Genomic DNA, 16,595 nt, shown 5'->3' with positions numbered 1-16,595 from the left:
GATTAAAATCTCAATAACAGAGACCTTGGTCCTTTGATAAACATTATACTTCATGCTTCATTTATTTGATGTTGTTTATCATAGTCTATTATTTGATTGATTACTTTTTGTGCTGCCTATTCAGTTTTTTTGTCATCCACTGGAACAATTTGAACTGCACTAATGTGATTGTGGAGGTAGTCATTGTGTAGGACTGGACTCTCACACACGTCACCACACATTTTCTATAATCCTATAATTCCTATAATTTATAATCCTTATCTTTATAATCTCTTCTGCTATTTGCACATTCTTTACTGTAAATTCCTAAGTTAATTTGTACATTTTTGTAGTAACCTGAAAATTGTAAATATTGTAAAACTTTTCTTCTGTCATATAATGGTCGGGCATTGTACAGCTACAAGCATTTCACCCCCATGTCATACTGTGTATGGTTGTGTGTGTGTGACAAATAAAATTTGAATTTGAATTTGATGATGGAAAGAGCAATACTTTTGTTATCCCATACTTTCTTTTAATTCTTTTGGTACAGCAGTTGCAATGAATAATAATATTACTGATTATGATAATATGCAGGAGATGATTCTGTGCCTGACAGATACTTTAAATTATTGAGGTTGATCGCAAGTGATATGAAAGATTTCCTTTATCTGTCCTTGTGCCATCAGAGCTGAATCAGCCTGTTAGAGAAAGTGATCTGCTGTCTTTGGAAGCCCGTTTCCGCCACAAAAAAAAGTATCCATAACTCGAAGTTTTGGTAACTCAAAGTTTTGCGTTATCTTTCTTGAAATTTCAAGCTACTCTCTTGAAATTTCGACTTATTAACTCGAAATTTTGAGATAAGTAGCTCAAAATTTTGACTCACTTTTCTCAAAATTTGGCCGAGCTAACTTCAAATTTTGAGTTAATAAGTCAAAATTTCGAGAAAATAAGTGGAAATTTTGAGAAAATAACTCAAAGATTTGAGAAAGATAACTCAAAATTTCAAGTTATGGATACTTATTTTTCTTCCTTTTTTAGTGGTGGAAATGGGCTTCCATAAAAAATTGCAGAGCGGTTTAATCAGTTTGCTGGTATCAGCTCCAATGCTGCTCCCGCAGCAGACTACACCAAAGTACACTGCACTCACAATACCTAAAAAGCAGATTTCATCTGATCTCTGTTTTGATTTGTTCTTCTTTTTTTTGTATTATCATTAGGCATAGCAGAAAATATTAACACACACACACACACACACACACACACACACACACACACACACACACACACACACACACACACACACACACACACACACACACACACAGACAATATAAAACTGTATATTGTGGGGGAAAAAACTCTAGATGAATGTAACTTTGGAGAAGATTGTAAATGTGTTAAGGATACAGGCTGGTTAATTAGCAAGTCAACTAATGGTTAGGCTCTGCTAGAACTTTGCCTGAGCATTCTCACGCCGGTACAGTAGACGGCAACATGCACCTTTGACTTCGGTTTGGACCGCGCCGCCTGAGGAAGAAGAAAAAAAGGCGCCGAAGAAGGCCACTTTCCCACTTTCGCGTTTCAGACCACACTCCATACCAGTTGGTGGCGGTAATGCACCATTCAGTTGTTTGTCAACTGGCAATAAAATTTTAAAAGGAGGAAGAAGAAGGCCATTTTCCCCTGAAACAGTGCCGTGAGAGCGACGTACCCGAGCTTTATTGTTCTCATTATCTCCACTGCTCTCGATATTTTAACGAGAGTCTTTGGTTGCCTTTTGTGTAAGTTCTGACGTTGGTTATGTGACAGTATGGTGGTAATATTAAAAAACGAAAACGTCGTCATTGCTGCTGGCCGGGTTCGGGCGATAAACGAGCTAACGCTAAAGCTACAGGCCTAGCTGGGTACAAAGACGAGTGCAGCTCAGCTCGACATTTTGTTCTTGGTTTCAGCGGCAGAGGCGTTTGAAGTGCCAGAAACAACCTGGGGAACAATCCACGTTAGCTAATCTCAGCTGGCATACAAGGTTACGATGTGTGCAGGTTGCGTGTATTTTACGTGTATATTTTGTCAACGATGCGGCTAACGGGGGCATGTCCGATTCAGTATTGGCGACGTGGTTGTTATGTACTTGGAGCACTGAGCTTTTGATTAGGTGCACGTTGGAGACACATTTAAGTCATTTAGCAAGTTATTGTACATGTTGGGGGTTTCTCTCTACGTGGATGGCCAACCTGGAACAGTTAAGGCTCTGTCGTTGGTCGTGCCCCCCTCCCGTGATGCATGGGTGGTGATTTCTGGTTGACAGCAACTGTCAGTTTGCAAAGATTCTGAGATCTCCCTGCCGTGCATGAAGGCGACTCATCAAGATACCATGTTAGTTCGTTTTCTCATTGATATTGGTGGTAAAAGGTCCTGTAATTTTCACTTTGGGTTAATGATCTTGAACTGAGCAGTGACTTCAGCGTGCTCCTGCATAAGGACCATACAGGGAGTGCAGAATTATTAGGCAAATGAGTATTTTGTCCACATCATCCTCTTAATGCATGTTGTCTTACTCCAAGCTGTATAGGCTCGAAAAACTACTACCAATTAAGCATATTAGGTGATGTGCATCTCTGTAATGAGAAGGGGTGTGGTCTAATGACATCAACACCCTATATCAGGTGTGCATAATTATTAGGCAACGTCCTAGTGACGGACGGTTGACAGCCAGGAGATGGCAGTAATGCAACAGTTTTGGATGCAAGCTGCCGTTAAACTTGACTGAAGAAGAAGTAGGCAACGTCCTTTCCTTTGGCAAAATGGGTCAACAGAAGGACTTGACAGGCTCAGAAAAGTCAAAAATAGTGAGATATCTTGCAGAGGGATGCAGCAGTCTCAAAATTGCAAAGCTTCTGAAGCGTGATCATCGAACAATCACGCGTTTCATTCAAAATAGTCAACAGGGTCGCAAGAAGCGTGTGGAAAAACCAAGGCGCAAAATAACTGCCCATGAACTGAGAAAAGTCAAGCGTGCAGCTGCCAAGATGCCACTTGCCACCAGTTTGGCCATATTTCAGAGCTGCAACATCACTGGAGTGCCCAAAAGCACAAGGTGTGCAATACTCAGAGACATGGCCAAGGTAAGAAAGGCTGAAAGACGACCACCACTGAACAAGACACACAAGCTGAAACGTCAAGACTGGGCCAAGAAATATCTTGAGACTGATTTTTCTAAGGTATTATGGACTGATGTAATGAGAGTGAGTCTTGATGGGCCAGATGGATGGGCCCATGGCTGGACTGGTAAAGGGCAGAGAGCTCCAGTCCGACTCAGACGCCAGCAAGGTGGAGGTGGAGTACTGGTTTGGGCTGGTATCATCAAAGATGAGCTTGTGGGGCCTTTTCGGGTTGAGGATGGAGTCAAGCTCAACTCCCAGTCCTACTGCCAGTTTCTGGAAGACACCTTCTTCGAGCAGTGGTACAGGAAGAAGTCTGCATCCTTCAAGAAAAACATGATTTTCATGCAGGACAATGCTCCATCACACGCGTCCAAGTACTCCACAGCGTGGCTGGCAAGAAAAGGTATAAAAGAAGAAAAACTAATGACATGGCCTCCTTGTTCACCTGATCTGAACCCCATTGAGAACCTGTGGTCCATCATCAAATGTGAGATTTACAAGGAGGGAAAACAGTACACCTCTCTGAACAGTGTCTGGGAGGCTGTGGTTGCTGCTGCACGCAATGTTGATGGTGAACAGATCAAAACACTGACAGAATCCATGGATGGCAGGCTTTTGAGTGTCCTTGCAAAGAAAGGTGGCTATATTGGTCACTGATTTGTTTTTGTTTTGTTTTTGAATGTCAGAAATGTATATTTGTGAATGTGGAGATGTTATATTGGTTTCACTGGTAAAAATAATTGAAATGGGTATATATTTGTTTTTTGTTAAGTTGCCTAATAATTATGCACAGTAATAGTCACCTGCACACACAGATATCCCCCTAAAATAGCTAAAACTAAAAACAAACTAAAAACTACTTCCAAGAACATTCAGCTTTGATATTAATGAGTTTTTTGGGTTCATTGAGAACATGGTTGTTGTTCAATAATAAAATTATTCCTCAAAAATACAACTTGCCTAATAATTCTGCACTCCCTGTATGAGCGACTGGCTCAAAGTCTTACTTATTTCCTTTACCTGATACAGCCATTGCTGCTATAAACTGCACGTTTTGGAATCATTGGGAGAAGCTGGATCAAGGCGGCAATGTAGTGAAGAAACCTTGAAGAAGAACAACATCCTGATTTCTTTGAGGTCTTTTTCTTTCCTGCTTTGCTTCATCAGAAACAACAGTCTAGCTCGACCTGTCCGACCAGCTTGAAAGCAGGAAATCTGAACTGGTAACACAAAAAAAGGAGTGAACAAAGGAGTGTGAATTTTCACCATCTAATTAGGTTTGCTTATAAGAAGATCCAAATTCATTTAATTATGAATTGAGGTGGACTTTGTGGTGGCTGAAGCATAAAACATTTTTTTAACTAGCTTTTTACGAGCAGTCAGTTATTAACTTCTGAAACATTGGAGTGTTTTGCACAGCTTTGAAGCTAAAATGTACATAATTGATACATTTGGGTATTGTAAGTAACGTCAAGTAAGGACTTCTTTGCCCAAAACAAATGAAAATGCTGCTTTGAGCTATGCCCACACTGGTATACTCCTAGCTCTAAAGCAATACTGAAGGGTTTCACGTGTTGTAAATGTGCAGCTTAATTAGGGCTGCTCGATTATGGCAAAAATGATAATCACGATTATTTTTTATTAATTGAGATCTCGATTATTTGACGATATTTATTTAACAATAACAATGTATTGAATAATGACTTTAAAGATTGTCATAAAATAGTGTGCAAATACGGATAACTGTGCAAATGTTTGCAATATAAAAAACAAATGAAAAATGTAAACATCTGTTCACTGAACTTTGCAGTGTTGCTCTGTGGTGCAGCTACGACACTGTAGCAAAGTTTACACACTATGTCTACTTGATCCACGTCTGACTCCGCGAACCCATAATGTTTCCACACCACTGAAGTTTTTTTTTTACCTCTCTTTTAAACCAACAGCAGTCACTCTCCTCTCCAAATAACTTCTGCTTAGCTTTCCGAGCTTCCCTCGGGTCCTCTTAATCAGCGGTCCCCAACCCCCGGGCCTCGGACCGGTACCGGTCCGTTAGTCGTTTGGTACCGAGCCGCGAGAGTTGAGGCTCAGGTGTGAAATGTATAGTTTTCAGGGTTTTTATCGGTTTTCAGCGTTATTTTGTTATCGTTTTTATCGTTTACTCAGTTTTCCTTGGTCTTTTCACGTGTGTTATGAATAAATGTTCTTTTTTTCGGTACCGGTACTAGTTTTATTTTGTTGTATTTATCCGCGACACCTTAAAGGCCGGTCCATGAAAATATTGTCGGGCATAAACCGGTCCGTGGCGCAAAAAAGGTTGGGAACCGCTGCTCTCAGTGTTGCCAACTCCTCAGTAAGTAAAATCGCTATTGGTTGTCCTAAAAGTCGCTAGAAGTCGCCAAATGACGTCATCGCTTAATTTGTAGAATTGGTCATGCTAATGTAATTGTAACCTACGTTGTTGGAGAGAGAAATAACATCGTGGAAGAGACATAAAGTGAGTAAAAAACGTCCTAAATGCAGTTAGAATTTATTTAGAACTACAAATTAAATTTCTTTTAACAATTATTGTTTTTAATGTCACAGTTCCAACCCTGCTCCTTTATCCGGGCCTGGACTGGCAAAAGTGACCCGAAATTGGCGCTCTGGTGGAGTTACTTTGTGTGTGAGAGTGTTTGTTTATAAGTAGTTTTAAACTTTGTGATCCACAAAACAGCATAACAGTAAAAGAAGAATTGACTGCGTTACAGTCAGTGCGGGAGCAGCGGCTTCACTCATGCGCGATTCATTTGTCCTTTGGACGCATGGATGAGAACATCTCCTGCCCTGATAACAGCGGGGGAGGACTATCCTCCGCCTGGGAGAGCTTTGGCACGGGTGAGGTGCCCACGGCAGCACCCGCTGCTTGTTGAGAGTAAGAGCGATGCGCGTTTTCACGTCAAAAAGTCGTCATAAATAAGTCTCCAATAATACCAGAAAAGTCGCCAGATTTGTCGCTAGTCGCTTTTTAGAAAAAAAGTCGCTAAGGGGGTCTGAAAACTCGCTAAATATAGCGACAAAGTCGCTAAATTGGCAACACTGGCTGCTCTTAATTGTTGTGACACGTGTTAGAAATGCAGAGAGGTGCGCTGGATTCGCCACACGGAGCAGCGCGAGAGTAAAGCACGAGGCAGGGGCTAATAATCGGCTCAGTCATTTTTAATGATCGTTGAAAGCCGAAATCGTAATCTGATTAAAATTCGATTAATTGAGCAGCCCTAAGCTTAATGTTCTTGTGAAGTCTGAGACTGATTTGGAGCAGCGTTTGATCATGTCTGGAACAGATGGAGCAAAGGTTAACGGTTGGAGATGTTATTTGCTGTTAAGCGTGATCTTGTCATTTTTTTCTGTAAGATGACAGTGCCAGATGAAGAACTACTCCCTACCCCCCCACCAAGCGCAGATTTCACAGCTGGATTTATGACTGGTCATCGAGGCTGTTCTGCAGTTGATCACTTGGCTAAATAAGTGGACATTATTTATAAACTTGAAAGTGGACTCGCTATATTGAGGATTTTTCTTCTTTGGGAGGTGATTTCATTTTCAGCTTGGCATCTTTCAGAACTAATCTTGCTCGGTTATTGAAACCAGTATGGTTTTATTTTTATTTTTTCCCCCCTCATTTGCTGGTGAACATTGTGCCACCGATGTTTTTTGTTTGTTTGTTTGGGTTTTTGGTGAAGTCAATTTGGTGGGAACTTGAGTCAAATATTTTAAATAGTGAGCAGAATTTTAGTTTTAATATGGTCTGTGTTTTAGTTCCTTAATTTTGCTGCGATTTCAACGTAAAGGCCTTTAGTTTTGTGCTTTGAAGCTTGGCTCTTTAGAATGTGAGGTGGATTTGTGATTAACCTCTGCAGTTCTTATTAGGCAGTCTTGTGTGTGTTTTTTTAAAAAATTGACCGTTTTGGGTATTGGTGTAAATGGTGTATCTGCCCCTGAGAGTGCATTGCTTTTCAGATTCCATGGTGGTACAGTGAAATGCCGGGAAATTGGCACAGAGCTACAGATGCTCTGTTGGCAATAATATTATTCTATATCCTTCTGTCTACAGGTGCTGTTGTTTGTGCTTCAGCATGGCGGTCGTCATCCGTTTACAGGGCCTGAGAGTCACAGCGGGTTCTGAGGATATTCGCAGGTTCTTCACTGGCCTCAAAATTCCTGATGGAGGAGTGCATATAATTGGTGGGGAGCGAGACGAGGCTTTCATTATCTTTGCTTCAGATGAAGATGCAAGAAGAGCCATGATACATTCAGGTGGTGTCATTAGAGGCTCACCTGTTACATTCCTGTTAAGTAGTAAAGCAGAGTTTCAGAATATGCTCGAAAGAACAACAAAAATTGTGGAGAGGGATCAGAAAAGGCGGCTTGAAGATGACATTGGACATCCTCACAGATCTATGGAGCCAGAGATGGGCAGGAGGTCAGCCAGCAGATCGGGTGACAGTCCTCCACCCCTGCTCCAGAGGGCCCCAAACACAGATGATGTGTTTTTGTTTCTAAAAGGTCTGCCTTTCTCTGTCACTGAAAAGGAAATTTGTGATTTTTTTTTGGTGGTTTAGTTGTTGATGAAGTTGTTTTAGTAAAAAATCGCCAAGGATTAAACAATGGAACAGGTTTTGTCAAATTTGCAACAAGAGAGGATGCAATGGAAGGGTTGAAGAGAGATCGGGAATACATTGGCGCAAGGTATATTGAGATCTCCACGACAACATTGAATGATTGGCATCGGGTTACTGGTAGAATGCCAACAGCTGTAATAGGTGGCAGTTTCCAAAGGGGGAGATCACCCATTCCCGATCAGAGGGATCCACAGCACCGTGTAAGGTCACGATCACCTGTGGCTCAGAGGCACATTGCTCCTTCAGAAGGGGAGTACTGTGTTTTGTTGGAAAATCTGTCATTTGCAGTGGAAAAAGAACATATAAAACGTCTTTTTCATAATGCGAAACTTGGGGATGACCAGATCCTGCACTTGATTGACTCTGACGGGAAACAAAAAAGATCTGCACTGGTGCTGTTCAAGAGTTTGCGTGACTATTGTGAAGCTTTAGCTCATGAAAAAAAGACAGTTTTTCAATCGACTAGTGCATACCCGTCCAGTTTCGAGGGAGAACATGATTGCCCTTCTGAAACCTCAAGGTACCACTGTCCGGCCTTCTGGAAACTCTGAAAGGTTTCGGGAGGGGCCTGCATCTTACTCCAGTGATCCTTATGACTCAGAGAAGATATGTGTGTTTGTGCGAAACCTGCCATTCGATGTACGAAAAGTTGAGATCATCGACTTCTTCCTTGGGTTTAATATCACAGAGGACAATGTGTGTGTGCTGCAGGACCGAGAAGGTGCTGGGGTTGGACAAGCTATGGTGGTCTTTGGATCTGAGACGGAGGCTATGAGGGCACTCATTCTCGATGGACGACGGTTTCTTGGGTCAAAAGTCATACTAAAATGCATTACACGTTCTGAGATGCAGGAGTTGGGTGTTGATCCACCAGTGGTGCAAGAGCCACTGCTGAGAGGGGAGCAGTACTCGGGCAAGAGCAGCGAAGCATCTTATCTCACTGGTGACACTTCATATCCTGACTTCAGGGTTCCTCGTGATGGGGGTATACCAGTAACTAATGCACAGGATAGCATCCATGGAAGTATTGATTATGAGTCTCGTGCAGCGCGGTCTCGTTCTCCAGAAGACCGGGGCAATGGAGTTCGTGGCAGTTTTCGCTCCCCTGTGGAGCCTTTTGACGCTCCCACCTGTGTTCAGTTACTCAACCTACCTTTCCAAATCAGAAGTGAAGAAATCTACGATTTTTGGCACAGATCCAGGTATTATACGATACGTATAATACCTGGATCTGTGTCACTGCAGTATGACCAGAGTGGAAAACCTAAAGGCTCTGCTACTTTGGTATTTGAGTCTCGTCGAGAGGCTTTAACGGCAGTTGAAGAACTAGGTGGGAGACCAATAGGGCAGAGAAAAATAAAGCTACTCCTTGTGTGAAAGTAAAATTGCTTTTCATTGCACTTAAAATTCCAGGTGTAATTGGAAATGTAAACAATGTTGATTTGAAAAACCACTGCCTTGTTGTTGTTTTTTTCATTTTTTTTCGTTTTTTTTTTATTTTATGTAGGGTGGGGAAAAGGAGGGTGTTGGGGGCTGTTGATATGGGGTGGCTTTATGATTCTAACTATAAAGTTAGCTTGCATGTATTTAATTTAGCCTTGTTTTATCTGCTAAAAGCAATACTCTATTTCAATTTTTGATTGAACTTGTTATAGTGTGTATTCCATTTCATCTTACTGTCTTTTTGTCATTTTAAAATAAAAATGGATGCTTTTGAATTGTTAACATTAAATTAGGATCTGCAGGATACAGATAAATAATAAATAAAAAATATTTCGGGTTCAGTGATGTATTTTTTTTTCTCCCCTCAAAGACCTGTTATGATATTCTGCATTTAATTGATTTTATTTTTTTGTAGACAGCCTTCAAAGAAAAAAACCTTAAATACGACCACCGTTTAAATGGTCACTACTCATCTGTAGTGGTGAATATGGTGTACTGACAGGTTTGAAATAATAACTATAGAGGCCTGTCTAAAACTATTGCTTGCTCCGCTACTGCTGCGCCCTAGCTTCAGCATGAGTGAATGGTGGTACGACCGAGCCAGAATGCGCTCACATAGTTAGCGAAGAGTTGTGGGAGAGCTCTAAAACACAAATGATAGCGAATGCAGCGCCTCGGGAAGTGTTTAAAATGACAAGACTAACAGTCTGATCCCCCAACGAAGTCTTTTGAGCATGTGTTTTAGCCAATTTCTATTTGTATCAGCCACTAATCGAGTGCCTCTGTTTCTGAGGCTTCTCTGTTCAGCATCACATGATATGGGTGCACAGCTGGCGCGAACCCCGGAGCGCACTGCGGCTCCTACGAGTCAAACAACCAGTTAAAATTTCAAAAAGGCAGGCCTTGTTAGAGAGCATCACACAGTGGTTAAAATCTCAATAACAGAGACCTTGGTCCTTTGATAAACATATTTCATGCTTCATTTATTTGATGTTGTTTATCATAGTCTATTATTTGATTGATTACTTTTTGTTCTGCCTATTCAGTTTTTTTGTCATCCACTGGAACAATTTGAACTGCACTAATGTGATGATGGAAAGAGAAATACTTTTGTTATCCCATACTTTCTTTTAATTCTTTTGGTACAGCAGTTGCAATGAATAATAATATTACTGATGATGATAATATGCAGGAGATGATTCTGTGCCTGACAGATACTTTAAATTATTGAGGTTGATCACAAGTGATATGAAAGATTTCCTTTATCTGTCCTTGTGCCATCAGAGCTGAATCAGCCTGTTAGAGAAAGTGATCTGCTGTCTTTGGAAGCCCGTTTCCGCCACAAAAAAAAGTATCCATAACTCAAAGTTTCGTGTTATCTTTCTTGAAATTTCGACTTATGGACTCAAAATTTTGAGATAAGTAACGCAAAATTTTGACTCACTTTTCTCAAAATTTGGCAGAGCTAACTTGAAATTTTGAGTTAATAAGTCAAAATTTTGAGAAAATAACTCAAAGATTTGAGAAAGATAACTCGAAATTTCAAGTTATGGATACTTATTTTTCTTCCTTTTTTAGTGGTGGAAATGGGCTTCCATAAAAAATTGCAGAGCGGTTTATTCAGTTTGCTGGTATCAGCTCCAATGCTGCTCCCGCAGCGGACTACACCAAAGTACACTGCACTCACAATACCTAAAGGGCAGATTTCATCTGATTGCCGGATCTCTGTTTTGATTTGTTCTTCTTTTTTTTGTATTATCATTAGGCATAGCAGAAAATATTAACACACACACACACACACACACACACACACACACACACACACACACACACACACACACACACACACACACACACACACACAGATAATATAAAACTGTATATTGTGGGGGAAAAAACTCTAGATGAATGTAACTTTGGAGAAGATTGTAAATGTGTTAAGGATACAGGCTGGTTAATTAGCAAGTCAACTAATGGTTAGGCTCTGCTAGAACTTTGCCTGAGCATTCTCACGCCGGTACAGTAGACGGCAACATGCACCTTTGACTTCGGTTTGGACCGCGCCGCCTGAGGAAGAAGAAAAAAAGGCGCCGAAGAAGGCCACTTTCCCACTTTCGCGTTTCAGACCACACTCCATACCAGTTGGTGGCGGTAATGCACCATTCAGTTGTTTGTCAACTGGCAATAAAAATTTAAAAGGAGGAAGAAGAAGGCCATTTTCCCCTGAAACAGTGCCGTGAGAGCGACGTACCCGAGCTTTATTGTTCTCATTATCTCCACTGCTCTCGATATTTTAACGAGAGTCTTTGGTTGCCTTTTGTGTAAGTTCTGACGTTGGTTATGTGACAGTATGGTGGTAATATTAAAAAACGAAAACGTCGTCATTGCTGCTGGCCGGGTTCGGGCGATAAACGAGCTAACGCTAAAGCTACAGGCCTAGCTGGGTACAAAGACGAGTGCAGCTCAGCTCGACATTTTGTTCTTGGTTTCAGCGGCAGAGGCGTTTGAAGTGCCAGAAACAACCTGGGGAACAATCCACGTTAGCTAATCTCAGCTGGCATACAAGGTTACGATGTGTGCAGGTTGCGTGTATTTTACGTGTATATTTTGTCAACGATGCGGCTAACGAGGGCATGTCCGATTCAGTATTGGCGACGTGGTTGTTATGTACTTGGAGCACTGAGCTTTTGATTAGGTGCACGTTGGAGACACATTTAAGTCATTTAGCAAGTTATTGTACATGTTGGGGGTTTCTCTCTACGTGGATGGCCAACCTGGAACAGTTAAGGCTCTGTCGTTGGTCGTGCCCCCCTCCCGTGATGCATGGGTGGTGATTTCTGGTTGACAGCAACTGTCAGTTTGCAAAGATTCTGAGATCTCCCTGCCGTGCATGAAGGCGACTCATCAAGATACCATGTTAGTTCGTTTTCTCATTGATATTGGTGGTAAAAGGTCCTGTAATTTTCACTTTGGGTTAATGATCTTGAACTGAGCAGTGACTTCAGCGTACTGCTGCATAAGGACCATATGAGTGACTGGCTACTTATTTCCTTTACCTGATACAGCCATTGCTGCTATAAACTGCACGTTTTGGAATCATTGGGAGAAGCTGGATCAAGGCGGCAATGTAGTGAAGAAACCTTGAAGAAGAACAACATCCTGATTTCTTTGGGGTTTTTTTTCCTGCTTTGATTCATCAGAAACAACAGTCTAGCTCGACCTGTCTGACCAGCTTGAAAGCAGGAAATCTGAACTGGTAACACAAAAAAGGAGTGAACAAAGGAGTGTGAATTTTCACCATCTAATTAGGTTTGCTTATAAGAAGATCCAAATTCATTTAATTATAATTATGAATTGAGGTGGACTTTGTGGTGGCTGAAGCATAAAACATTTTTTTTTAACTAGCTTTTTACGAGCAGTCAACTATTAACTTCTGAAACATTGGAGTGTTTTGCACAGCTTTGAAGCTAAAATGTACATAATTGATACATTTGGGTATTGTAAGTAACGTCAAGTAAGGACTTCTTTGCCCAAAACAAATGAACATGCTGCTTTGAGCTATGACCACACTGGTATACTCCTAGCTCTAAAGCAATACTGAAGGGTTTCACGTGTTGTAAATGTGCAGCTTAATGTTCTTGTGAAGTCTGAGACTGATTTGGAGCAGCGTTTGATCATGTCTGGAACAGATGGAGCAAAGGTTAACGGTTGGAGATGTTATCTGCTGTTAAGCGTGATCTTGTCATTTTTTTCTGTAAGATGACAGTGCCAGATGAAGAACTACTCCCTACCCCCCCACCAAGCGCAGATTTCACAGCTGGATTTATGACTGGTCATCGAGGCTGTTCTGCAGTTGATCACTTGGCTAAATAAGTGGACATTATTTATAAACTTGAAAGTGGACTCACTATATTGAGGATTTTTCTTCTTTGGGAGGTGGTTTCATTTTCAGCTTGGCATCTTTCAGAACTAATCTTGCTCGGTTATTGAAACCAGTATGGTTTTATTTTTATTTTTTCCCCCCTCATTTGCTGGTGAACACTGTGCCACCGATGTTTTTTGTTTGTTTGTTTGGGTTTTTGGTGAAGTCAATTTGGTGGGAACTTGAGTCAAATATTTTAAATAGTGAGCAGAATTTTAGTTTTAATATGGTCTGTGTTTTAGTTCCTTAATTTTGCTGCGATTTCAACGTAAAGGCCTTTAGTTTTGTGCTTTGAAGCTTGGCTCTTTAGAATGTGAGGTGGATTTGTGATTAACCTCTGCAGTTCTTATTAGGCAGTCTTGTGTGTGTTTTTTTAAAAAATTGACCGTTTTGGGTATTGGTGTAAATGGTGTATCTGCCCCTGAGAGTGCATTGCTTTTCAGATTCCATGGTGGTACAGTGAAATGCCGGGAAATTGGCACAGAGCTACAGATGCTCTGTTGGCAATAATATTATTCTATATCCTTCTGTCTACAGGTGCTGTTGTTTGTGCTTCAGCATGGCGGTCGTCATCCGTTTACAGGGCCTGAGAGTCACAGCGGGTTCTGAGGATATTCGCAGGTTCTTCACTGGCCTCAAAATTCCTGATGGAGGGGTGCATATAATTGGTGGGGAGCGAGACGAGGCTTTCATTATCTTTGCTTCAGATGAAGATGCAAGAAGAGCCATGATACGTTCAGGTGGTGTCATTAGAGGCTCACCTGTTACATTGCTTTTAAGTAGTAAAGCAGAGATGCAGAATATGCTCGACAGAACAACAAAAATTGTGGAGAGGGATCAGAAAAGGCGGCTTGAAGATGACATTGGACATCCTCGCAGATCTATGGAGCCAGAGATGGGCAGGAGATCAGCCAGCAGATCGGGTGACAGTCCTCCACCCCTGCTCCAGAGGGCCCCAAACACAGATGATGTGTTTTTGTTTCTAAAAGGTCTGCCTTTCTCTGTCACTGAAAAGGAAATTTGTGACTTTTTTGGTGGTTTAGTTGTTGATGAAGTTGTTTTAGTAAAAAATCGCCAAGGATTAAACAATGGAACAGGTTTTGTCAAATTTGCAACAAGAGAGGATGCAATGGAAGGGTTGAAGAGAGATCGGGAATACATTGGCGCAAGGTATATTGAGATCTCCACGACAACATTGAATGATTGGCATCGGGTTACTGGTAGAATGCCAACAGCTGTCATAGGTGGCAGTTTCCAAAGGGGGAGATCACCCATTCCTGATCAGAGGGATCCACAGCACCGTGTAAGGTCACGATCACCTGTGGCTCAGAGGCACATTGCTCCTTCAGAAGGGGAGTACTGTGTTTTGTTGGAAAATCTGTCATTTGCAGTGGAAAAAGAACATATAAAACGTCTCTTTCATAATGCGAAACTTGGGGATGACCAGATCCTGCACTTGATTGACTCTGACGGGAAACAAAAAAGATCTGCACTGGTGCTGTTCAAGAGTTTGCGTGACTATTGTGAAGCTTTAGCTCATGAAAAAAGACAGTTTTTCAATCGACTAGTGCATACCCGTCCAGTTTCGAGGGAGAACATGATTGCCCTTCTGAAACCTCAAGGTACCACTGTCCGGCCTTCTGGAAACTCTGAAAGGTTTCGGGAGGGGCCTGCATCTTACTCCAGTGATCCTTATGACTCAGAGAAGATATGTGTGTTTGTGCGAAACCTGCCATTCGATGTACGAAAAGTTGAGATCATCGACTTCTTCCTTGGGTTTAATATCACAGAGGACAATGTGTGTGTGCTGCAGGACCGAGAAGGTGCTGGGGTTGGACAAGCTATGGTGGTCTTTGGATCTGAGACGGAGGCTATGAGGGCACTCATTCTCGATGGACGACGGTTTCTTGGGTCAAAAGTCATACTAAAATGCATTACACGTTCTGAGATGCAGGAGTTGGGTGTTGATCCACCAGTGGTGCAAGAGCCACTGCTGAGAGGGGAGCAGTACTCGGGCAAGAGCAGCGAAACATCTTATCTCACTGGTGACACTTCATATCCTGACTTCAGGGTTCCTCGTGATGGGGGTATACCAGTAACTAATGCACAGGATAGCATCCATGGAAGTATTGATTATGAGTCTCGTGCAGCGCGGTCTCGTTCTCCAGAAGACCGGGGCAATGGAGTTCGTGGCAGTTTTCGCTCCCCTGTGGAGCCTTTTGACGCTCCCACCTGTGTTCAGTTACTCAACCTACCTTTCCAAATCAGAAGTGAAGAAATCTACGATTTTTGTTACGGGTATCGTATAATACCTGGATCTGTGTCACTGCAGTATGACCAGAGTGGAAAACCTAAAGGCTCTGCTACTTTGGTATTTGAGTCTCGTCGAGAGGCTTTAACGGCAGTTGAAGAACTAGGTGGGAGACCAATAGGGCAGAGAAAAATAAAGCTACTCCTTGTGTGAAAGTAAAATTGCTTTTCATTGCACTTAAAATTCCAGGTGTAATTGGAAATGTAAACAATGTTGATTTGAAAAACCACTGCCTTGTTGTTGTTTTTTTCATTTTTTTTCGTTTTTTTTTATTTTATGTAGGGTGGGGAAAAGGAGGGTGTTGGGGGCTGTTGATATGGGGTGGCTTTATGATTCTAACTATAAAGTTAGCTTGCATGTATTTAATTTAGCCTTGTTTTATCTGCTAAAAGCAATACTCTATTTCAATTTTTGATTGAACTTGTTATAGTGTGTATTCCATTTCATCTTACTGTCTTTTTGTCATTTTAAAATAAAAATGGATGCTTTTGAATTGTTAACATTAAATTAGGATCTGCTGATCAAGCTTGTCTATACAGGATACAGATAAATAATAAATAAAAAATATTTCGAGTTCAGTGATGTATTTTTTTTTTCTCCCCTCAAAGACCTGTTATGATATTCTGCATTTTATTGATTTTATTTTTTTGTAGACAGCCTTCAAAGAACAAAACCTTAAATACGACCACCGTTTAAATGGTCACTACTCATCTGTAGTGGTGAATATGGTGTACTGACAGGTTTGAAATAATAACTATAGAGGCCTGTCTAAAACTATTGCGTGGTGGGGGTTTGTGTGTGTGTGTGTGTGTGTGTGTGTGTGTGCGCGTGCTTTCTGCTCATTTTACATAATTTGTAAGCACTGGGAGAGCTGCACAGCTCAAACCTAGTGAAAAATTAGTTTAAAAAAATGTAAACATTTAAAATGACAATTTCTAATTTTCTCTTGTGTATAACAATCTAAAATAACTTTGTATACAAAATTTCTCAAGACATTTAGTTAACTGATAAACGGTAGTTGATCAACCACTAAGCACTTATCCAATGTTGCAACGAGGTGTACCGGGTCCTGGTAGCCGCCTAAGCAATGGCGAGGTGTGGCTTCACATCAA

At 41.3% G+C, this 16,595-nt stretch overlaps 1 protein-coding gene and 1 pseudogene across 3 annotated transcripts; both read left to right on the top strand.

The window, feature by feature from the left end:
* Positions 1 to 1,621: 1,621 nt before the first annotated feature.
* LOC147319378 (RNA-binding protein 12B-like) lies at positions 1,622 to 9,585 on the top strand (annotated as a pseudogene). The gene is made up of 2 exons (XR_015131544.1): positions 1,622 to 1,763; positions 7,240 to 9,585. The product of XR_015131544.1 is annotated as an RNA-binding protein 12B-like (transcript).
* Positions 9,586 to 11,291: 1,706 nt separating this feature from the next.
* On the top strand, positions 11,292 to 16,061 carry LOC147319377 (RNA-binding protein 12B-like). 2 transcript variants are annotated; one of them, XM_086311942.1, is made up of 2 exons: positions 11,292 to 11,401; positions 13,710 to 16,061. In XM_086311942.1, exon 2 carries the CDS (start codon positions 13,732 to 13,734, stop codon positions 15,634 to 15,636), a length of 1,905 nt encoding a protein of 634 aa, XP_086168068.1. In that variant the 5' UTR covers positions 11,292 to 11,401; positions 13,710 to 13,731; the 3' UTR covers positions 15,637 to 16,061. The 2 variants fall into 2 exon arrangements, with proteins under 2 accessions (XP_086168068.1, XP_086168067.1); XM_086311941.1 differs by lacking the exon at positions 11,292 to 11,401 and adding an exon at positions 11,422 to 11,571.
* The last annotated feature ends 534 nt before the right edge of the window (positions 16,062 to 16,595 follow it).

The sequence above is a fragment of the Aulonocara sp. 'chitande type north' Nkhata Bay genome, linkage group LG11 (assembly GCF_057382095.1).
Source record: "Aulonocara sp. 'chitande type north' Nkhata Bay isolate Kocher_YH1m ecotype deep benthic linkage group LG11, A_spYH_male_GT1.1, whole genome shotgun sequence".
Taxonomy (NCBI): Eukaryota; Metazoa; Chordata; class Actinopteri; order Cichliformes; family Cichlidae; genus Aulonocara; species Aulonocara sp. 'chitande type north' Nkhata Bay.
Note: the sequence above shows the minus strand (reverse complement) of the source record. Positions and strands in the feature narration are given on the sequence as shown.